Here is a 24,789-nt window from a genome sequence, read left to right as displayed (position 1 = left end):
GTTTTAGATTGTCAAATAACACACACTACGTATTGAAAGCCATACCTGGAGCTTTCGTCTGTATTATAATCACTGACTTCATCAGAAGAATGATTTCTACTGTTGGGAAACGTTAACACCACTAATTGTCTTCTTATTTATTATTAATGTATAATTATGTGTAACAGCATAACAACATACTTGTTTCGCAATTAAAATATTTAATAAATACAGGTATCTTGCAGGTTTCTAATTTTCTTTCGCAAACTATTGTTGAATAGTTTAAATTTTGTCGCCACTAAAAAACTAGCCATTTTGTAGCAATTCTAAAATCACAGTCTAAACTGCATTCACTTAGCTCTATAGTTACAATTTGAATGCAAATATTAGAATGCATCCTGTTATATCATCCATATTTTTTTATTTAAACATTCAAATAACACATAACACAGTACATATATATAGAGGATATTTGTTGGATTCGGTGGATTATCGATTTTAATTCACGAGTGATCATAGAAAATAATATTTTCACGAGTGGCGCAGCCACGAGTGAAAATATATATTTTATATGATCACGAGTGAATTAAAATCGAAATCCACCGAACCCAACAAATTTTCTTTTTATTTTATGCTTAATTTCACAGTTTGTATACATTGGTAAAGAGTTTAACTAAAGAATTTCGTTGGGAACATGACGTCATTTCGTCAAAAAAATGACGTCATTTAACACAAACAGTGAAAATTATCGATAATTTTCACTGATAATTTTCATTGTTTGAAACAGTGAAATTATCAGTTTTAATTCACTGATATTTCTCTATAAACCACCGGAAAGCATAAAATAAAAAAAGGTATGTGGTATTGTGTGGAGATACAAAACACTTCACATCATTAATTTGCACATAAAATAATAGTTACAAAATAAGTAAAACTATAACACTGTCATCAACCTACATGTCAAGAATATTTACGTATATGAAATTACAAAGTGGTGTTATTGTATTACCTTTTACAAAATTAACATTGCTGGTTTTGTACTAGCCATAAAACATTTATCATGGATTAATAAGTAACAACCAATTTATTAATTACACAATAGAACGGAAATCATATTAATTGCATTATGCATTTACTAAACAAGCTATTTGCTACTGTTTAGATTTACACTATCTTACTAAAAATGATCACAGGTACTTAGTGCTTTTACATACTTGTGGTAAGTTGTGTATTACTAGTTTTTCAACAACCCTTTGACATTGTTTGAACATCTGATCTTATTATACCATAGCTGATTTTTGTTTATAGATAGACATATATAGACTTTTCAAAGTTCTATAAAAGTTCACACATGTTCCATCCAAGTAAACAAACAGAACCAATAAAGATCACCACAGATAATAACTGTGTGTATAGCTTGGAAATTTTGATAGTTCAGGAATCCCTCCTTTGTTGATTTCTGTAAACCAAAACTGTCAGTTTTGCTGGATAGAATGGCTTGTATGATGCCCAGCTCTTGCCTTTGCAGAACAGCTTCTAAAAACGGAAAACCAACAAATATCTTTAAATTTGATCAATAATGCAGACAATTTATAAATGTCTTTTTTTGTTGATTTCAAATCTGGAAGATTTTTTACGTAAGATTGTGGTACGAAAATCCAACGGTATCGGATTTTGTGGTTTTAGGCCTAAACTAATTAAAGTGATATGTAACCTTTCTGGATATCGGTAAAGTGCGAGAAGACGAGGTGTAAATACGTTAAAAATTAAAGCTAAAAGACTAAAAAGTTAGATCGGAATATCTTAAAATGTTATGAATAAATGTGTCAGGCCTTGAAGAATCCACTCGACCGCTCGCATATGCGAGTGAAGTTGATGGTCGGGCGAGTAAAGTTTGTTAAATACTCGACCGACCGGGCGAGTGCTGTTTTTCAAGTTGAGAAATATAAATTCAGTTCCAGAACTCCTGCCACATCAATACAAATTGCGAGCAATTTTTCGAAAGAACAAAAATATTTTTAGTACACAAAGAAACTGCACTTTCGTTTTGACACTGAAAAATGACGTAACGGGCACAGTCAAAATAATTCTCGAAATCGGCTGCGCTCTTTTTGTAGGTGTCAGTGCTGTCAGCTAATCGATTTAAAGTGAAAAACACAGTTAAATATATTGGTCATTCCGTGAAAAATAAAATTTCATTTTAATGTAAATATCATTAAAAAAAATAAAAAAATGGTTAATTATAATACTTCTTATATTTAATTAAAAATAAAAAGAAAAAATAATTATTAATAAACATAATATTTCTTGATCAGAAGCCTTAGCAAAAATTTACCATATTGTAACCATTTGTCAATCAAGCGTGTCTTTCAGTAAAAATTCACCTGAAATATTAAAACTCAGCATGGAAAAGGGTTCTATTTCAAAATATCTTCAAGGTGGTGGAGACAGGGAACAGAAAGAAAGGTCATCAAAACTATAAATATAGATATATTTTTTTTTAATGCAGGGCGAGTAGATGAAAGTGACGGGCGATTGGATTGTCAGGCCCACTCGCCCTGCAGGGCGAGTGGCTATGGAAAAATTCTTCAAGGCCTGTGTGTTTCTGGTGGATAACAACGACAACATACCAGAATATTGCTCATGATCACACGTAATACTTCTTTCTGAGAGCGAATGGAAAATGCGTCACAAATTCTGACAAATAAACAGTAGGGTGTCGTTATTGAAATACCGCGAGAATACTGGAAGAATAGAGATGCCAACTATAATGTTTAAAACAAACAATTTTTTAGCAAGCGTTTGTGATTTGTCAGGATAATAATAACAATACGATATCGAAAAGATCAAAGCAAATAAATTCGACAGAAATCTGAGATTCGGCAATATATTAAAGACGGGTTATGTTCACCTCAATTGTGTGGTAAAGACTGTCACAATATGTAGTGAACCAGTCTTCGGCTTATACCCACTGAAGAAGAGCATTCAGGGGAGATAATTGAGTAATGACTTAATTCTGGAACGGTTGTGAAGAAAAACAAATAATGCGAGAATATTTAGTGCGATTCGCTACACAATTATGATGTCATTGATATAACTTTTCCTGAGGTATGTATTTACATGTGATTAAGCATATGTCAAAGTGTTTTTGATTTGTTCAAGGTCATAAATAGCAACGCGAAAATATATGTCGCGTGGCAAATTTTTTTGAGACGTATCCATATGTGGTATTCTTATGTAATTTTATGTCTAAATTCCCATATGTATGAACGGTCAACGCCCGCTTCGCGGGCTTTTGCCCATATTAACCCCACCGCATTTTTATTTACTTGTTATATGCTTTTTTTGTATTTACTGCATGATTTTACTGCCACGGTACTTTTTGGGTCGATGTGGTTTGGTCTCTTCGGCTTGTTAAAGTCACGATGACGGATGTGGCATTACATTTTTTTTTCGGAATGCTAACCCTGATCTACATCTCAAGTCAAGGGCATAGCCAAACTCAGTGTTTTTTTTCAGTTTAGGGGGAAGGGGGTCGGGTCCCCTGAGGGGGGAAAATTCGCGCATAAAAGGGGAAAAGAGGGAAATTTCTATGCTTAGCTAGTAACAGTACAAAATCAAGTTTTAACACTATAGTTCACCATACAGAGGGAGAAAACATAATTCAAACTCTTTTATTAATAAACATGTTATGTTTATGTTCAAAGTTCAATATTTCTGGGCTTTTCAGCGAATTTATCAATTATTCTGGTGACCTCCTCTTCACCAAGTTTCTCCGTGTGCAGACAAAGTCTGATCAGGGACTCCAGTGTAGCTTCCACAAGCCTGTTTCTCTCCGGCGTGCAAAGCAGGTTAAGCAAACAGTCTTTCAACACTCTCTTGACCGGACGTTTCTGGCGTTTCACTGCCAGCATTTGAAGAAGACTGACTTTTAAGTTGTACTTGTTTGAAAGAATATCAATTTATTTTTAAGTTAAAACAGATTTGTCAATTTTTAGCTCATCTATTTTTTGAAAAAAAATTATGAGCTACTGTCATCACCTTGGCGTCGGCGTCGGCGTCTGCGTCGGCGTCAGCGTCAGCGTCTGCGTCGGCGTCGGCGTCCGGTTAAGTTTTGCGTTTAGGTCCACTTTTCTCAGAAAGTATCAATGCTATTGCATTCAAACTTGGTACACTTACTTACTATCATGAGGGGACTGGGCAGGCAAAGTTAGATAACTCTGTAGTGCATTTTGACTGAATTATGTGCCCTTTTTATACTTAAAAAATTGAAAATTTTGGTTAAGTTTTGCGTTTAGGTCCACTTTTCTCAGAAAGTATCAATGCTATTGCATTCAAACTTGGTACACTTACTTACTATCATGAGGGGACTGGGCAGGCAAAGTTAGATAACTCTGGCGTGCATTTTGACAGAATTATGTGCCCTTTTTATACTTAGAAAATTGAAAAGTTTGGTTAAGTTTTGTGTTTAGGTCCATTTTATTCCTTAAGTATCAAAGCTATTGCTTTCATACTTGCAACACTTACTAACTATCATAAGGGGACTGTGCAGGCAAAGTAATGTAACTCTGACTGGCATTTTGACAGAATTATGTGTCCTTTTTATACTTAGAAAATTTAAAATTTGGTTAAGTTTTGTGTTTAGGTCCACTTTATTCCTACAGTATCAAAGCTATTGCTTTCATACTTGCAACACTTATTAACTATCGTAAGGGGACGATGCAGGCAAAGTTATGTAACTCTAACTGGCATTTGGACGGAATTATGGGCCCTTTATACTTAGAAAATTGAAAGTTTGGTTAAGTTTTGTGTTTTGGTCCCCTAAAGTATCATAGATATTGCTTTCATACTTGGAACACTCGCAAACTATCATAAGGGTACAGTAAAAGGACAAGTTGCATAACTCTTGATGTCATTTTTACGGAATTATGGCCCTTTTTTGACTTAGTAACTTTGAATACATGGTTAAATTTTGTGTTTCGATCCACTTTACTTCTTAAGTATCAAGGCTATTGCTTTCAAACTTCAAATACTTTCATGCTAACATGAGGTTACTGTACCTGGCAAGTTGAATTTTACCTTGACCTTTGAATGACCTTGACTATCAAGGTCAAATTATTAAATTTTGCTAAAATTGCCATAACTTCTTTATTTATGATTAGATTCTTTATTTATGATTAGATTTGATTGATACTTTGACAAAACTACTCTTACCTGACATACCACAATAGACGCCACCCAAACCATCGCCCGTGCCACCCCACCCGGAATCCCCCCCCCACCCCCCCGAATTTCCCCCCCCCCTATTTTTTTTTTTTTTTTTTTAAAGATCATCTCACAAATGACCACCACACCCTCACACTATACCCCCCCCACCCCACCCCGCCCCAATTTTTTTTTTCAAACGGTTAAAAAAAAACTATTTATTTTGATTATTTTATGTTTGAAATACCGTCCAACCATCGCACCCAAGAATCCCCCCCCCATCCCCCCCTCCCCCCACCCGAATCCCCCCCCCCCCTAATTTTTTTTTTTTTTTTTTTTTTTGTAAGATCATCTCACAAATAACCACCACACCCTCACACTATACCCCCCCCCCCCCACCTCACACCCCCATTTTTTTTTTAAACGGTTAAAAAACACAAATAATTGGATTTTTTTTTTCCTTTTTTTCGAAGATAATGTAATAAATGTCCCAGCCCCCACACAATGCACCCCTCTTCACTCCACCCCTCCCTCATTTGTGATTGAAAATGAGAGTCCCTTCACCTTTAAAAAGAAAATAGATGAGCGGTCTGCACCCGCAAGGCGGTGCTCTTGTTTTATGATAGCTTTTGTTGTTGTGTGACATGTTTGAATACGTATGGTTTGCGGTAGATGTCGTAAAGCGAAAGTCGTGATAGTGAACTACGTACGGTTTTCGGTAAAGGTTAAAATAAAGTAAACACGCGTTCAACTTCTGGGACATCGCTTAGACCACTCGGCAATCCGTGCTCATAAGTTGTTTGGTGACCCCTCGTTCGGAAACTGCCCTGCTTTATTAAGCCAATGTCGTCGTCAACTTCTTCGGAGAAAAGTGTGCCGGTGAGTGCACCGACTTGTTCACCCGTCAATTTCCCTATCGAGGCTTTGTACACTTTATACTGATGGTCAGGAATGAAAACTTCTTTTTCCCTCTTTTGCTGGTCCGACTCAACATGGCAACCTGCCACGGTCTCCGGTTCTCTGGTTGGCTATTAGAACCAGCACCGGACATCCCCAACAGATTTCTGTTATGTTCCGTTGTTGAGCAGTGATCCACATTAGCTACGGTATGTAACTTGATGCCTTTAGCAGGCATCGCTTGTTGATGGCCACCCTCAAAAACCTCTTCAAATTCATAGGCATTCCACACAACCGCCCTTTTCTTGATAGTCTTAAACTGGTCAGGTGGTTTCTCCAAACACACCACTGGGTCTTCATTAGTTGCCGGAATAACTGGCATCAATACATGCAAGTTATTTACTGGTTCCATGTTATATGCACCCAACTTAACCTCCTGTTTACAAGGGACCCTTACCACTGAATTTGGAGGTACCACTGTTCGTTTGGACATGATTACTTTTGCTACCACTGGTTTGTCTCTGAATGTTGTATTCAAAGGTTTCTGTAGCATTGTTCAGACATTGCATTATTTATGCAATTTTTTTCTTCTATTCTATGGCTTTATAATGTCATTATAGGTATTTTGCTATTGATGTTTTGCGGTATGACCCACAAAATCATAAATGTATGTTAAATTATTGTTCTACAGGAAATAGTTTTAGATGTTCTTTGGAATAGGGGCCATGTATACTTCAGCAGACTTGCGGGAAAGTAGTTTTACCTCATTTAATATAAGAGAGTGGAGCATAACTAAGTATTATTCCATTTTAGATCTGGATAAAATGCACAAGTTAAATGACAATCTCCTGATGCTGGTGGTGGGAGAGTCTGGCGACACAGTCCAGTTCGCAGAGTACATGAGTAAAAACATTCAGCTCTACAAAATGAGAAATGGTACTGACTGTTTGCTGCATAGTTTTCTATTTTATTAATAAAGTTTAGAACCAATATGAACATGCTTTAGATATTTATTAAAATGTTCTTTTAATTTTACAGTTTTCATATTACATGTGCTAATGTTGTTTGTATAATTATCTGTTTTGTTATAATATCTTTGATCCAATTAAACTTCAAACACACATGATTAGCAACTAGAATTGTGGAAAGTCAAATGGTTCATGTGTTTCATGTAATACAATTGTATCTCACTATCAATATCTGCTAAAGAATCATGGATAAGTGTATACGTTTAGTTGAAATAACAAAATTTCTAAATTTAGAATCATGGATAAGTGTATACGTTTAGTTGAAATAACAAAACTTAGAATCATGGATAAGTGTATACGTTTAGTTGAAATAACAAAATTTAGAATCATGGATAAGTGTATACGTTTAGTTGAAATAACAAAATTTAGAATCATGGATAAGTGTATACGTTTAGTTGAAATAACAAAATTTAGAATCATGGATAAGTGTATACGTTTAGTTGAAATAACAAAATTTAGAATCATGGATAAGTGTATACGTTTAGTTGAAATAACAAAATTTAGAATCATGGATAAGTGTATACGTTTTGTTGAAATAACAAAATTTAGAATCATGGATAAGTGTATACGTTTAGTTGAAATAACAAAATTTAGAATCATGGATAAGTGTATACGTTTAGTTGAAATAACAAAATTTAGAATCATGGATAAGTGTATACGTTTAGTTGAAATAACAAAATTTAGAATCATGGATAAGTGTATACGTTTAGTTGAAATAACAAAATTTAGAATCATGGATAAGTGTATACGTTTAGTTGAAATAACAAAATTTAGAATCATGGATAAGTGTATACGTTTAGTTGAAATAACAAAATTTAGAATCATGGATACATGTTAGTGTATATGTTTAGTTGGAATAACAAAATTTAGAATCTTGGATAAAGGTATTTGAATAGCTGTCATAATATTTTGAACTGCATCATGCTGCACTTTGTTTTGATATATTTGTACTGCATCATTCACACTTTCTGTAAATGTTTTTTTTTTTGCAGGTTATGAGTTATCCCCACATGCAGCTGCAAATTTCACTAGAAAGAATCTTGCAGATTACCTCCGTAGCTCTGTAAGAATTTTTTTAGCTCCACTGGCCAGAGGCCAGCGGGGCTTATGTCATGGTCCTGTGTCCGCCGTGCGTGCTTGCGTTCGTCCATCCGTGTGTGTGTGCGTGCGTTAACTTTTTCTTTAAACATCTTCTTCTCCTTAACTACAATTCCAATTCTGATAAAACTTCTCACAAATGTTCCTGGGGTGAACCTCTTTCAAATTTGTTTAAATTATGCCCCTGGGGTCAAATTTGACCCCGCCCCAGGTGTCAATAAATTGAACATATGCTTATATAAAGCCTATTTTGTGCAAACTTTAAAAATCTTTTTGTCCATAACCACTGGGCCTAGTGCTACCACATTTGGTATGTAGTGGCATTTAATAGTTTTCTACTTTGTTTGTTCAAATTATGCCACTGGGCAGGGCTCGAATTTAACTTTTTCTTCTACTTGCAAAACATTGCGAGCAGCTTTAATACCAACTCGCAAAATCAAAAACATTCTCGCAAATTTTGCTGGAAACAATTTAATTTCCGTTTTTTTTTCTAACTCAACGGTTAACTTTGCTTTATCTTTCGTGTTGTTATTTCAGTATGTGGGCAAAATGAAACTTGTTATTTTTCGCTTCGACACCATGCCTGTTCAAGTTCAATGAACACGTGTAAATTAGTAGACTGTTTCACGTTCTTTGTACCAATACCATCCGCGTATCTGTACTATAAGTATACAAGTCTACATACAAGGTGCGCGCTTCTGCATACGGGTATTCGGACGTTCATAAATTGACCAATGGTTTAGGGTTCACGACGTCGAGCGCATTTAGCAATATTACTCATTGTTTTTAACCAGGTTTTCCGAAGGAAAAAACTGGTTATTAGATTGGCGAATGCGGGCGGGCTGGCTGGCTGGCTGGCTGGCTGGCTGGCTGGCTGGCTGGCTGGCTGGCTGGCGGGCTGGCGGGCAGGCGGAACAAGCTTGTCCGGGCCATAACTATGTCGTTCATTGTCAGATTTTAAAATCATTTGGCACATTTGTTCACCATCATTGGACGGTGTGTCGCGCGAAATAATTACGTCGATATCTCCAAGGTCAAGGTCACACTTTGAGTTCAAAGGTCAAAAATGGCCATAAATGAGCTTGTCCGAGCCATAACTATGTCGTTCATTGTCAGATTTTAAAATCATTTGGCACATTTGTTCACCATCATTGGACGGTGTGTCGCGCGAAATAATTACGTCATTATCTCCAAGGTCAAGGTCACACTTTGAGTTCAAAGGTCAAAAATGGCCATAAATGTCCCTTGAGATATAACCTTCATATTTGGTATGCATGTGTATATGGACAAGGCCTTTCCATACGCACAACAATTTTGACCCCTGTGACCTTGACCTTGAAGTAGGGGTCTGCGTTTAGGTTTCAAAATCTGCGTTTAGGTTTCGAAAAATGCTCTTAACTTCTATGTCCCTTGAGATATAACCTTCATATTTGGTATGCATGTGTATATGGACAACGCCTTTCCATACGCACACAAATTTTGACCGTCCGTCCGTCCGTGTGTCCGTCCGAAAACTTTAACGTTGCTCATAACTTTTGCAATATTGAAGATAGCAACTTGATATTTGCCATGCATGTGTATCTTATGAAGCTGCACATTTTTAGTGGTGAAAGGTCAAGGTCATCTTTCATTGTCAAAGGTCAAAAAAAATAAATTCATGTGCATATCTCCAATGTCAAGGTCGCCACGACTAAAAATAGATTTATTTTAAAACAAACTTACAAAGGGGGTTAATTTTCTTTGTTCATTTCAAAAGTTCAGTTTGAGTTGTCTCCCTTTATCAGATTTTTTTTCACAATGAAAACCTGGTTTTGTGACAATTTTGTCCCTTGTTTCACTATTTATTTACTTTCCAAAAAATACTAGTGGCTTAAAACTTAACTCGCAATCGGTATTTTGCACTCGCATTTTGTGAGTGTGCGATTGTTAATTTCGAGCCCTGCCTGGGGTCAAATTTGACCCTGCCCCGGGGGTCACAAAAATGAACATATGCTTATATAAAGCCTATTTTATGCAAACTTTAAAATCTACTTGTCCATAACCATCGTGCCAACTAAGGGCTACCAAATTCGGTATGAAGTGAAATCTAATAAGTTTGTTCAAATTATGCCCCTGGGGTCAAATTTGACCCTGCCCCGGGGGTCACAAAAATGAACATACGCTTAAATTAGGCCTATTTTGTGCAAACGTTAAAAATCTTCCTGTCCATAACTGTATGGTATAGGGCTACCAAATTTGGTATGTAGTGACATCTAATAGTCCTAAACCAAGTTTGTTCAAATTAAGCCCCTGGGCTCAAATTTGACCGTTCCCCAGGGGTCACAAAATTGAACATATGCTTATATTGGGCCTATTTTGTGCAAACTTAAAAAATCTTTCTGTCCATAACCATTGGTTCTATTTCTACCAAATTTGGTATGTATTAAAATCTTAAAGTTCTCTACCAAGTTTTTTCAAATTATGCCCCTGGGGTCAAATTTGACCTTGCCCCGGGGGTCACAAAAATGAACATATGCTTGAATAAGGCCTATTTTGTGCAAACTTTAAAAATCTTGTTCATAATTATAGAGCCTAGGGCTACTAAATTTGGTATGTAGTGACATCTTATAGTCCTCTACCAAATTTGTTCAAATTATTCCGCAGGGCTCAAATTTGACCCTGCCCGGGGGTCACAAAACTGAACATATGCATAATATATTATATAAAGCCTCTTTTGTGCAAACTTTAAAAATCTTCCTGTCCATAACCGTTGGGCCTAGGGCTACCAAATTTAGTATGTAGTGACATCTTCATACATGCCAGAATTGTTTAGGTCCAAAGCGGGACATTCCATAAAAAATTGTCGGGACATTTGACCAAAAAGCAGGACACCTAAAACAATCTATCATTCCACCTTTACTGTAGTCAGTATAGTACTAACAAAAACTCTTGATACTTTTATTCAAGACATAAAACATCTGATATGAAGCATGAAATCTAAAACATAACAATAACAGTTTTATTAAATAAGACATACAGCAAACAACGAAGATAATATTCATCTTTTTAGAGTACAAAATCTGGAACATTACGACAACAATACTCATTATATTACTTTCAATGGCAAACATTAACGCAGGGGAGGCTATTCGTTACACTGAAAGTACGGGTTACAGTAAACTATCTACCGAACAGTTACATCAGCTTACCACTTTTACTGTTTGTTGCGATGTTTTTTAAGCATGTATCCATGCGCAGTTTGTTACTTGTCAATTGTCGCGGCTTAATTGGAGTAGGGTCAAACTGTCCTGCATAGCACCTTGTTGTTTTTAGCTTCATTGGAGTAGGGTCAAACTGTCATGCATAGCACCTTGTTGTTTTTATTACCTCATCTATTTTTTGAAAAAAAATTATGAGCTATTGTCATCACCTTGGCGTCGGCGTTGGCGTCCGGTTAAGTTTTGCGTTTAGGTCCACTTTTCTCAGAAAGTATCAGTGCTATTGCATTCAAACTTGGTACACTTACTTACTATCATGAGAGGACTGGGCAGGCAAAGTTAGATAACTCTGGCATGCAATTTGACAGAATTATGTGCCCTTTTTATACTTAGAAAATTGAAAATTTTGGTTAAGTTTTGTGTTTTGGTCCATTTTATTCCGTAAGTATCAAAGCTATTGCTTTCATACTTGCAACACTTACTAACTATCATAAGCGGACTGTGCAGGCAAAGTAATGTAACTCTGACTGGCATTTTGACAGAATTATGTGCCCTTTTTATACTTAGAGAATTGAAAATTTGGTTAAGTTTTGTGTTTAGGTCCACTTTATTCCTACAGTATCAAAGCTATTGCTTTCATACTTGCAACACCTATTAACTACAGTCAAACCTGAATTCAGCGGTCAGTCAAGGGAAATGACCAAAGTGACTGTTGTCCACAGGTGACCGTTGAATTCGGATCACAATTTTAAGATGGTTTGTCAGTTGGTAGTATTGCTACATCGTTACCCCACTCAGTTGTTTGCACACAGTGTTAAACAAATGCTCATTGCCGTTAACTAAGCATAATAACAGAATTTACTTACATTGAATAATACAGAATAATATTTTATAGATTGATTTAATTTCATATTGTTATTAAACTAAAGCAATGACTTTATCAACGCTTGTATAATTGTTTAATCATGCATCTCGATCATTCAGTTAATAAAACTTGTCATGTGCCGTACAAGTCTAAAAAGCGGATTTGCTTTCATAAACCGATAGTACGGTGATATTGTACAGTTCTAATTCAAAGAAAAAGACGCAACAAGTTTGTTTAAATTTATTCGTACGCAAACATCACACAAAAAGCATTTTAATTCAACAACCTCATACAAAATACAACGCTTTAAACTCACATTTGCATTCGAATCATACTCCTCCATAATTTCTCGCTTACGCTTAAGCACACTCTGCATTTGCGTAGGTCCAACACAGAGCTCACTTGCTATTACACGCGAACTTTTTCCAGATTCAAATAGTTTCAAACACTTGACTCGCTCCTCTAATGTGAGGAACTTACGTTTACCACTCATTGTTATTCCGTGATTTATTATTCCGATTGCTTTTAGAAGTGTTGTGCACGCTAGAAAGCTCTTTTAAAGAATGATCCGAAAATGTTATTTTAAAATCGATACTCAATGTTGTAAGTACAATGTTCTAATTAGCGGTCATTTAATTAGCGATTATTACTTTAAACGTGTCAAAAACTCTGACATATCTTCTGTTGAAGAAACCCCCACAATTTTCCCCGGAAAACAAACCTTCTCAACACCTTATTATTTGTTTACTCGCAGCGAGCCGCTTTTATAATATCAAAGGCAATTACCGCTATCAAACGCTTTAACCGCAAAATAGACGGACAAATGATGTGCAGTGTTTTTAATTTTCGCGACTCGAGACGACTGACGCGTGACCGTTGATTTCAGTTCAAACATGAATTTCGGAGTTGAATATAGTGGCCGTTGGCCGTTATGGACAGGTGGCCGTTAAATTCAGGTGTAATCTAGAGTGTTTTTCGTCGGGGGGATTCCAGACTGACCGTTGTCTGCAGGTGACCGGTAAATTCAGGTGGCCGTTAGGTCAGTTTCATCTGTATATATAAGGGGACTGTGCAGGCAAAGTTATGTAACTCTGACTGGCATTTGGACGGAATTATGGGCCCCTTATACTTAGAAAATTTGGTTAAGTTTTGTGTTTTGGTCCACTTTACCCCTAAAGTATCATAGATATTGCTTTCATACTTGGAACACTCGCAAATTATCATAAGGGTACAGTAAAAGGACAAATTGCATAACTCTGGTTGTCATTTTTACGGAATTATGGCCCTTTTTTGACTTAGTAACTTTGAATATATGGTTAAATTTTGTGTTTCGGTCCACTTTACTTTTTAACTATTAAGGCTTTTGCTTTCAAACTTCAAATACTTTCATGCTATCATGAGGTTCCTGTACCTGGCAAGTTTAATTTTACCTTGACCTTTGAATGACCTTGACTCTCAAGGTCAAATTATTAAATATTGCTAAAATTGCCATAACTTCTTTATTTATGATTAGATTTGATTGATACTTTGACAAAACTACTCTTACCTGACATACCACAATAGACTCCACCCAAACCATCCCCCGTGCCCTCCACCCCCCCCCCCCCCCCCCCGAATCCCCCCCCCTATTTTTTTTTTTTTTTTTTTAAGATCATCTCACAAATGACCACCACACCCTCACACTATACTCCCCCCCCCTACCCCCCCCCCCCCCCCCCAAATTATTTTTTTTGAAACTGTTAAAAAACCCATTTTTTTTTTTTTATTATTATTTTATGTTTGAAATACCGTCCAACCATCGCACCGTAGAATCCCCCCCCCTCCCCCCACCCGAATCCCACCCCCCCCACATTTTTTTTTTTTTTTTTTTTTTAAGATCATCTCACAAATGACCACCACACCCTCACACTATACATCCCCACCCCACCCTCCCAATTTTTTTTTTTTTAAACGGTTAAAAAACACAAATTTTTATTTTTATTATTTTATGTTTGAAATACCGTCCAACCATCGCACCCAAGAATCCCCACCACCCACCCACCCCACCCCCCCCCCCACCCCCGATTTTTTTTTTCCGCATTTATGGAAAATAATGTAATAAATGTCCACACCCCCACACTATACACCCCTCTTCACTCCACCCCTCCCTCCTTTGTGATTGAAAATGAGAGTCCCTTCACCTTTAAAAAGAAAATAGATGAGCGGTCTGCACCCGCAAGGCAGTGCTCTTGTTACAATTACACCCAATTACACTAGACAGGATGGGTATCACTTATTGGACTTATTGTTGCAATTTTGGTATATTGCACATTCGGATTATCCCACTATTTTGGAACTAAACATTGAATGTAAAAGACTCATTAATGACGTAGAGTTAATTTTACAAAACAATTGTTTTGTAAACCGTTTCAAACAAGGACAAAAACAAACACATTTTCAACATTTATTTCATTATAATACAACTATCGATAGCAATAAGCGACCATGCACTATCTTGAAGACCACCATAGTGTGCATGCCTGATAAAATCAATAATTAGCCGATAAATCGCTGATTAGGTGTCATAAACAACACTGGTACACACTAGAAGTAGAATCGGATTGTTAATTGGGGGCAATAAAGGGATTAGCGGTGGTAAGTGTTAGCGAAACAGAGCTTAAATAGCCAATTTTATTGGGAACCTATAGACCTTACATCGTTTTTTACGAATGTCAAGAAAAATCGTCTCATATCGGGACAAAGGGCCCAAAAGATGGACTGTCCCGCCGAGATCGGGACGTCTGGCATGTATGGACATCTTATAGTTCTCTACCAAGGTTGTTCAAATTATGCCCCTGGGGCCAAATTTATCCCTTGAAGCCATTAAAATGTTGTTCAAGAAAATTTGATTCGTCAAAAAACACGGCCCCGAAATTGCCATAAAGAAAAACACTGGATATAAAGCCTCTTTTATGCAAACTTTAAAAATCTTCCTGTCCATAACCATTGGGCCTAGGGCTACCAAATTTGGTATGTTAGTGACATCTTATAGTTCTCTACCAAGTTTGTTCAAATTATGCCCGTGGGGCCAAATTTATCCCTTGAAGCCATTAAAATGTTGTTCAAGAAAATTTGATTCGTCAAAAAACATGGCCGCAGGAAGTCGTTGAACTTTGCATGTTTATGCGTTTTTGCTTTTTATTCATTATGGGATGAATAAACTATTTTCTTCTCAAACTACAAGTTTATCAAAATACACTTGGAATAACTTTTAAATTATAAGAGATAAATGCATACATGTCGAGCGTGAAAGGTAGACCAACATGTTAACTATCCATTAATGTTAACCCTTTACCAAACGACACATTTTGGACTGCCCCAAATTGAAAGAAATAGCAGATGAGAAATAATATTATAAAGGACTAATTATAAATTGGCTGGGTGGGGTAGAAATCATTGTGATAAAAGGAGAAATTGCTCATCATAAGCAATTTCTCCTTTTTGAAACCGGAAGTCCTGTTTTCAAAACGAAAACAAACTCTACAGAAGGAATTATGGTCTATTGGAACATCAGATGAAAACAGTAAAGGAAAGTTAAGTCAAGCTAATTGTTTGTCATGATATCTCTTTAAACCTCACGCCATATGCAAGTAGTATTGCCATGATCGCAACACCTTGATGAATTATAACTCAATTTTTTCTCTTATAAACATTTACTTTGTTTAACAAACAACCTCTACAAAGTTATCATTCCTACTGCCTTTCGTCACCTCATGAACCTGAAAAACTCGTAACTTTATGTTTCCTCAGGCAAATATCTTCTTTGTACAATAAACAATTTCTTCACCACGTTAACAATCCTGCTACACTCACTAATGCCTCAAGAATGAAGTAAAGTTCAGGTGATCTACGTCATTAGGTATTTTGCATATGTCATGAACTATATAAGTAACAGAAACTTTGAAACCTACAAACACTTTTTGGAATTTTGGAAAAAGATTCATGATTGAATGAAGGAACTTTCATTAATCTTGTAAAACATGCGTAGATTTGATCTTTAGCATTTAAAAATATGTGAAATAGAAAGAACGACAATATCTTTTGGAGAGATAAATGTACCTACGTTATAAGCAAAGGACCTGTGCGACAATTCCCAGGCTTTTTAGTCTGTTTAGTTAGCACCCTAGTAACGTTTTCCATATATAAAAATGCTCACCCTTCCAACTTTAAGCGCCCAGTGGGATGAGGGATAGAAAGAGAAAGTCACATGCTTGAGTACATTTCAACCCATGTGCATTGCAGGCTTTTTTCGCATAAAAAACATTGGAGCCAGGGTTTTTTTTGGCCCGATTTTATAGCCGAAATTCGGTTATGTTCCCAAAAAGTATACTTTTTTCCCAAAATGTGGCAAAAAATTCCCAATTTCCAAAAAAAAAAAAAAATATTTTTTTTTAGAAAGAAGTCTAATGTGTATTTTATCTCAATTTTAATTCAATTACATCTAACAAAGTATTATATGATTTTGTTCTTTTAATTTGAATGATTATAAAGGGTTATATCAAATTTAGTATTTCTCTAATCAGTGGACTTTTCGTGTGGAAAAAAAGGCTAATGAATTTATTTTCCCAATTTCATGAAAATGCTGATAAAATTCCCAATTCCAAAGCCATGGGCTATCTTCCCAAAAAGTGGGGAAAAAACCCTGGGAGCGATACAGGGCCATCATGGCCCTCTTGTTTGTATTTTCAACCTTTTCACAAGATGGCATAATTATACTCGCAGTCTACTTACACATTTTGAATGTTTTATGAGCTTCCAATCTTATTGAAAATTAAACATTTCTTGTCCTTTAACTACTTTTCTTGTCAAATTTTGTTAGAATTCAAGTTTTGGCTACTAAATATTTTTAGTTGGTAAATTATTTGTAATTGGAATTTAATGAGTTTATTTAAGTGAAATTATTGAACAAATAGATATATACTCCCAAATGCCAATGTGTCTGATTTTGAACTGACAGAAATTTACATGTAAATATAAGTGTTATGTAATGCAATAATATCTTCGACAAAATTTAAATTTCCCATTGCCCTTCATTGTAAATTTATTGTTGTTAACTAAAAGCAATTTTTTTTCTCATTTTCTAATGACCAACGTCCATCATGGTTAATTTGTTAACTAATCGCAGTACTCTTTTTCTTTTGTCCCTTTCTTAATCATTGATGTTTCTTGTTTATAGACCCCCTACATGGTGAATCTGTTGTTAGCTGGATATGACAAAGATGAGGGGCCAGCACTTTATTTCATGGACTACCTCGCCTCGTTAAACAAAGTCCCGTTCGGAGCTCATGGCTACGGGTCATTCTTCACTGTCAGTATATTGGACAGACATTATCGCGAAGGTACTTGGTCTTTCATAGGATTTCTTAGTGTAAGCTTATTTATTTTACCCTTTATCACTCATATACTTTGACGTGCTTGTAGTCCTTTAGAAAATCAACTTAAATTTAAGGCCTTATGGATAGATTCAAGTTTTAAAGGCTTATTTCCTACCCTAAGATACTGATGAGCAGCAAACAGCATAAATCCTGAACAGACGGCGAGTTACTAGGAGGCTGTTTTGGTTTTATGCTGGTTCTATATACCCTTTTGCACTTTGTCTCTGAAAGAGTTTAACTTACTTGTTTAAGCTTGATTCAATTTCTTACAAGAATCAGTACTTTGTGTCATAAGGTGAAATCTTGACAAAGCTCCCATAGTGGGGATCGAAGCCAGGACCCTCTGATATCTAGGCTGACACCATGTCCACAGACCGACACAATATGCTTCATTGGTGATGATAGCTGGGGTTGTTGTTAACCATATTTAGAGTGACCACAAAATAAGAAATATGTTTAAATGGATCTTTTCTCTTTGATTGTATCAATCTCTACAAAACCTGTCAGACAATTCTGATAAAAAAGGAACAATGCCTGATTAATATTAGGGCAATATCAGACACAATTTGTCAGGCAATGTGTCTGACAAGTTTTATGGAGTAAGTTGTATCCTCTAATGCATTCATTAAATGAAATTTTGGATTGTGATGTGAAAATCTCTCACTTACACAACAAATCTACTTTTCATGATAAATTTCTGACCAAAACATAATAAATCTGTGTTTTGTTAGAAACACCTTTAAATTAAAAAAGAATACACCATTGACAGAAATGAAACGTTGCATATTTAGTCAATTAATTTGTTAAACACAATGAACCATGTACAAAATTATAGTTTGGGATGCAATAATAAATGGAAAATACAATTATTATTCATTGTAGTTTGTATCTCTTGAATGTTAGTTGTTATGTCTACCCATAGCACATAGCCCTTAGGTACATGTTATTCACTGACCTGGCAACTTAATATGGTGTAAGCAGTGATCCATGGTGTGGACAGGCATACAAAGAAATAGTGGTGTGATAAAATCTCAAACAAATGACTTTTTTCAAATTCACAATATCTGTTTACGTGTTTTTCGGCGTTAGCTGAATAAGCCAGCTTTTCACCCTGACTTGACCTTTGTAAGTGTCCAATAATACTCAAATAAAATTTCCCGCGGCTAGGTACGAATGAATACACTTCATTTATTCCATTGGCTGATTTGAGTATAACACCATAACATTGGAAACATATCCGCGTCTTTGTAACACTGTTTTACTGCATGAAACAATTTTATCTCTAATGAAAAGGCTCAATAGATAGAACAGTTTTACAATCAATTTTCGACATAAATACAGTTTGTGCGTTCACCTTTTATTTTCAGAGAATTACCAGCGCAAAAGCGTTTATACTAGTAGCTATGTTGTCATATTTAGTACTAACTTGCATTGCATTTCAACCCGCGAGGTTTCGGGTCAACTCCCGGCCATTTGTGAAAGTCAGAGTTTATATACAGTTCATCACCGGAGTTCGCAGAAGGGGTTGCGATCATTGTGTTACACCGGTCTTACTGACAATAACGTACTGACTGTAATGCATTGCATTCCAATCCGCAAGGTATCAAGGTCAGTTTGCGGTCAGTTGCAGAAATCTTTATATAAACGCCGTCTCGTAAACTTTGTGCACTTGAAGTCTGTTTTGATCAGAAAGATACTAAATAAAGATATTCGGCGATATTATTGTGGTATGTCAATCATCGATTTTTAATATGGTTTTAACATTTGCATGATAAGGACCAATTTTGATAAAAATAATTAGAAATATTTATCCATTTAGACCAGTTTATTAAGCATGAGCACAATAATTCACTATACTATAATTATGCAATTAAATAAGATTCGAGTATTGCCGGCTGACCTATATGCAATCGTTTATTTTCATGTTTCTTGTGTTTTTCTATTCTGTAAATATAGATATCTGAGTAATAATATCACATAAAGCAAAATAAGCCACGAAATCTGGCGCAACACCCCGTAATTGATTTGCTTATGATGTAGCTAAGAACTGCGCAGAAAAAAGGCATCCGCTACTTTTTATCTCATAGAGATAACTTTTGATCGTTCATAAACATCGACCACAATCAACGCCGTATATCTTTTTAAAAGATATTTCTTGTTTGGCATATTATTGCATTCTGTGCTTTTTTGCATTCCTAGGTTTAATGAACAAATAAAAAAAGTGCATGGTTATGGGGGTGAAAGATTTTTCTATTTTAATTGTGAAATTATTTTAACATTTGATTTTGTCTGAAGAATTGCCAGACTGTCGGGAATGGAATGTAACTTTTGCCAAATGTATAGGCTAACTTTCACTCATAAGTTTTGAATAACGTAAGTATGTATTGGTTAACTTGAATTTTGTCCATTTATTTTATGCTTTCCGTAGGTTTATAGAGAAATATCAGTGAAATAAAACTGGTTTTTCACTGTTTACTGTTTTACTGTGAAATGACGTCATTTTTTTTGACGAAATGACGTCATAAATCCAGCAAAATTATCCAGTTTAAACTCTTTTCCAATGTAAATAAACGATGAAAAGAGCATAAAATAAAAAGAAAATTTGTTGGATTCGATGGAATATCGATTTTTATTCACTCGTGATCATAAAAATACATATTTTCACTCGTGGCTGCACAACTCGAGAAAATATTATTTTATATGATCACTCGTGAAATAAAATCGATATTCCATCGAATCCAACAAATATCCTCTATGTATTGCTTACACCATACCATAGATATGGTAAATAAATAGCATTTGCTAATATGGAGTTTATTCTTTTCAGATATAACCTTGGATGAGGCACAGAAACTTTTAGCTAAGTGTGTTAATGAGGTAGGGATTTGTTGTTTTTTTTCATTCAGTATCAAATTACTATTGGTCAAAACCAGTTTGGTCAAACAAAATGGAAACTTCAGTTGATAGTCTTTTTTCAAACATGATAATTATTTTGTGTATCAATAAAGAATTTTCTTTCTTATTCTTTTGCTAAAGTTAACTGTTCGGAATTAAACATTTACTGTTGTTTCTGTGGACAAAAAAATATGGGATTGCAGTTCATGATCAGTGTTTGGAAAGCAAGTAACCTGTTATCGTTCTAGTAATGTTATCCAATATTTATACAAACAGTTATTTAGTTTTATAGTTGGAATGGATTTGTTCAAGGTAAAGCTTGACAATACGTGTAATTCCAAACATACCTGGTATTTATAGGCCTTTTATTATGAAAGTTTAAAGAAATTGACCAACACAACAAATGGGGGGTATTAGCAAACACATGTGGCGGGCTGGCAGCATCCAGGAAATTTATTCCACTTAATTACTCAAGAGTTGTAATAGGATCATCACAAAACTTGGTAATAATGTATCTTGGTCAGGTTGGAAACCCAGTCAGATTGCATTAAGTGCTTTGTAGTTATTGTCCTTGCATATTTTCCCAAATATGGCAGAATTTATCATGTCTGCTCTCTCATAAGTGTTGTACATTCATAAACTTCAGTATGATTGAATCAATCTTGATGAAACTTTAAATAAAGTAAACTTGACTAGGTATATTGCTTAAGATTTAATTTGGTGCTTGTCAGGTTAAGGTGAAGGACAATGTTAGTGAAACTAGATGAACTGTTTCTGCCCAATATCTTAAGTATTGAATAAGATGCTACAGGAAAAATGTGTGTGTATACTTCAAGCGCACATACTTGGCTTGAGCTTGGCTTGAGCTTGGCTTGGAGCAAGTTTGTGCTCAGCCTGGCCGATCGGATAAATTTCAACGTCACTGTTGCTGACAATAGAAAAAAAGTATCTGCTAAATATCCTGTGTTTGGCTGGAGGTATTGCATTGACATTTTGTTTGTTGGTAGCTAATCTGTAAACCTGACTTGAGATTGCACAATTATTTTAATTAAATTAAAATTATATATAACATGTTGTAGATCTTGTTTTAATGGCATTCCTATGTCTTAAAGGGACTGTCAACCAGATTGACGAAAATAAGAAAACTTTTAAAATACAATATTTTGTTACAATTATTAGTTTATATTGATAAAAATGTCACAACTGGTATATTACATTACTTAAAAAAAGTTCATATTTTCAGTATATTCGGTAATAAAATTTCGCGATGTGAAATCAAAAATACATCGCGAAAATAGGTGACATAACGATATACACACTAATATTAAAGTTCAAGAACCATTGCCTTAAAATTGAAATTAGTATTTAAAATATAGATACATTTGAAATAAAAGTTCATGTAAAAAACATTTTAATCTAGGGTAATTAATTTACCTAACCAGGGCTATAGATAACTTTTGGGGTATCAACCCCTGTTTTTGACTACAATAGGGTTTTTGTAAATTCAATAGAGTTTTAGCAAAAAATGTTCACCTCCTACTTTTGAGCTTAATTGGGTTTTTCACCCCCGTTTTTTTTAACTCAATTGGGTAATTTAGGGAATGACATATATAATATAATAAAAATCTACCGAGGTTACTATATTATTTATTAGGGATGGAAAACCTAAGCAAATCCGTAACCGGTTAACCTGTTTCGATGTTCGAGCTGTTAACTGGTTAACCGACTGTCGTTGTACCACATAAATGAAAAAAAAACTCCGAAAAACGTATACGTTTATAAACAATTACATGTATATGCAAATATACTCTATCTTGTGTATTGTCGTGTAACCGTATTACTTTAACAATGGTTAAATTTATCAATTAATTACTGCTTCTTTACAAATTGTGTTGGTCCTTTAAATTGGGAATTAAAATTAAATTTCCAGACATCCGATGTTAGAGGCATGATTATACATGTATATTGTTTCTTAACTTTTTAAATACGTGATATCTGAACAAGTTGGACCACTTTATACTGAATATTCACATGGATGTAATACTTATAAAAAAAAGGACATGTGGCAGTAAAAAGGGCTAATTGACAAGCCTAATTGGTCGGTTTATAATTTAAATTTATCAATATGTGAATAATTGAAACACAATACATGTAGAATGTAAAGTGCTAAACAAACACACTGCAGAGTAGGTGCTAATTGCTCGTGTGCCTGCTCATTAATCCGCTGCACCCCGATGGTTTACAACTCTAATGGCTTTTGATCCACAGGGGGGCATCACAAGGTGGTAATTGCCGATAATTTGTGATAAGAAAAGCGGATTAGCAAATACAATAAAATGAAGTTAAACAAAACTAACGATTTGAGCATTTATTGCGTTCAACTAAAAATTGTGTTTTCTGCAAAAGTAACCGAATATTAATTTTGTAACCGGTTAACCTCCTTAAGAAACGGATAACCGGTTAACCAAATTACTGTTGCCATCCCTATTATTTATACAAATGGAATTCAAAAAGGTACCTGTACATAACAACAAACGATTACTGAATTTCTGATCAAAGTTCATTCATTTTTGCGTTGAATAAGAAAGAGTGCGTGAAAATTGCTGCACAATTGATGGCTTTTCAAAGCGATGCACCCCGTTTTCGGGTCATTTTGAGTTGAATACCTCTAAAATGAAAGTAGAAATCAGACGGGTCTACAAATAATTACAATAATACCCCCAAAGATTGATAACCGCTGGAAAGACTGCCTTCTTTTCTTCATAGGACGGCATATTAACTATCTGGTACATTTTTGTACGGAAAATAACCATTCTAAAAATTACACCTGGTGTTTGTTAGAGTTGCGTTTCGTGACGCAAGTTTTTTTTTTACGGGAATTAAGTTTTTAAATTTTTATTTGAGTTTTTGTATGCTTTATTTTGAATTTAATTACGATTTTGGTTATTTTAATTACGCTTATTACATGTATCTAAAGCCCTGCCTAACTTGAAAATCTGAAAAACACAAAATTTCGGTTGAAATGTTCTTCCCCAAAAGGGTATGAAAAAGACTTGATATAATGTAATACAAGTGTTTATATATATATATATATATATATATATAAATATATATATATATTTATAAACTACCTTATAAATAAACGCAAAGCCATGCATCTTGGCGTCATAGCAACAGTGATCAAACTTTCCGACCGTTTCATTTCAGATCAAGCAGAGGTTTATTGTGAACATGCCCACATTCAAGGTCAGATGTATCACCAAGGACGGGATCCAAGATCTGCCCAACATAGTGGCCACTGGACCTCCAGCATAGTTATGCATTCTGGGAAAGCACGAGGGGGAGAGTTCAGAATTCATTGAACTATTTTCTTGTGTCATTAAGATGGTTGTTTGAGATGGATTTAATTATGGAGGTTTCCACATTCAAATGTTTTTTACTATGAACACGTAAAAAATCAGCTGAAATTTACTGTTTTCTGATGTCATTAAGGCTTATAAGATGGTTGTTAATTAGTTTGAAATGGATTTAATTATTGAGTTATTCACATTGAAAAGGTCATTCACTCTGAGCACATAACTAATACATTGAAAATTATCATCATCTGGGCTTGTTGGGAAAATTGGTAATCATATGGACCATTTGGATAATTTAGTGAAAGCTAACTTTACCATTAAACAAGACTATCAACAACAGGGCATGCAAGATGTATGAATGACAAAAGTGTTTCATTTTGGCAACAATAAAAGTAATTTGTTGCCTGTGATGTAATTGAACATGCATTGATAAGTGCTACCAATATCAACCAACATGTTTCATGTTTTCATTGTTTAATAAACAATAAACTCATTTGAACAATGTCTCTTTCTTCTGTTCAAATGTTCTTTTTGCATATAATACATGAAGTATATTTGTTGAGTTCTTCACAATGGCCTATCTTAATCAGTAGTTTGTATACAGTTCTTAGTTTTAAATATTATGTGGTAATGTTATTACCTTGTAAAGGTCATCAAGTAATCATACACATTCAATATTCATTATTATGTTTGGGCATAAAAACACGTTTTTTATTTTCATTGATTCTTCAGCAGCTTATTAATGTCAATAATTGAACATAATGTTAAGTTAATTAATATTAAATAATAATTCAAACACAATCTCAGATACCGTATCTGTTCCTTATGGACACATTTTAGACAACTCAGTTGACC

General features: G+C 35.0%; 1 protein-coding gene across 1 annotated transcript in view; it reads left to right on the top strand.

The window, feature by feature from the left end:
• Nucleotides 1-24,438, top strand: part of LOC127864789 (proteasome subunit beta type-2-like) — a 33,433-nt gene extending 8,995 nt beyond the window's left edge. The window contains exons 2-6 of the mRNA XM_052404663.1: nucleotides 6,895-7,017; nucleotides 8,102-8,172; nucleotides 17,485-17,647; nucleotides 20,511-20,560; nucleotides 23,786-24,438. Of these exons, the coding sequence (XP_052260623.1) occupies nucleotides 6,895-7,017; nucleotides 8,102-8,172; nucleotides 17,485-17,647; nucleotides 20,511-20,560; nucleotides 23,786-23,893 (515 nt within the window). The 3' untranslated portion in view covers nucleotides 23,894-24,438. The remainder of the gene's footprint in view (nucleotides 1-6,894; nucleotides 7,018-8,101; nucleotides 8,173-17,484; nucleotides 17,648-20,510; nucleotides 20,561-23,785) is intronic.
• The last annotated feature ends 351 nt before the right edge of the window (nucleotides 24,439-24,789 follow it).

Source organism: Dreissena polymorpha, chromosome 1 (genome assembly GCF_020536995.1).
Source record: "Dreissena polymorpha isolate Duluth1 chromosome 1, UMN_Dpol_1.0, whole genome shotgun sequence".
In the NCBI taxonomy this organism is placed as follows: domain Eukaryota; kingdom Metazoa; phylum Mollusca; class Bivalvia; order Myida; family Dreissenidae; genus Dreissena; species Dreissena polymorpha.
Note: the sequence above shows the minus strand (reverse complement) of the source record. Positions and strands in the feature narration are given on the sequence as shown.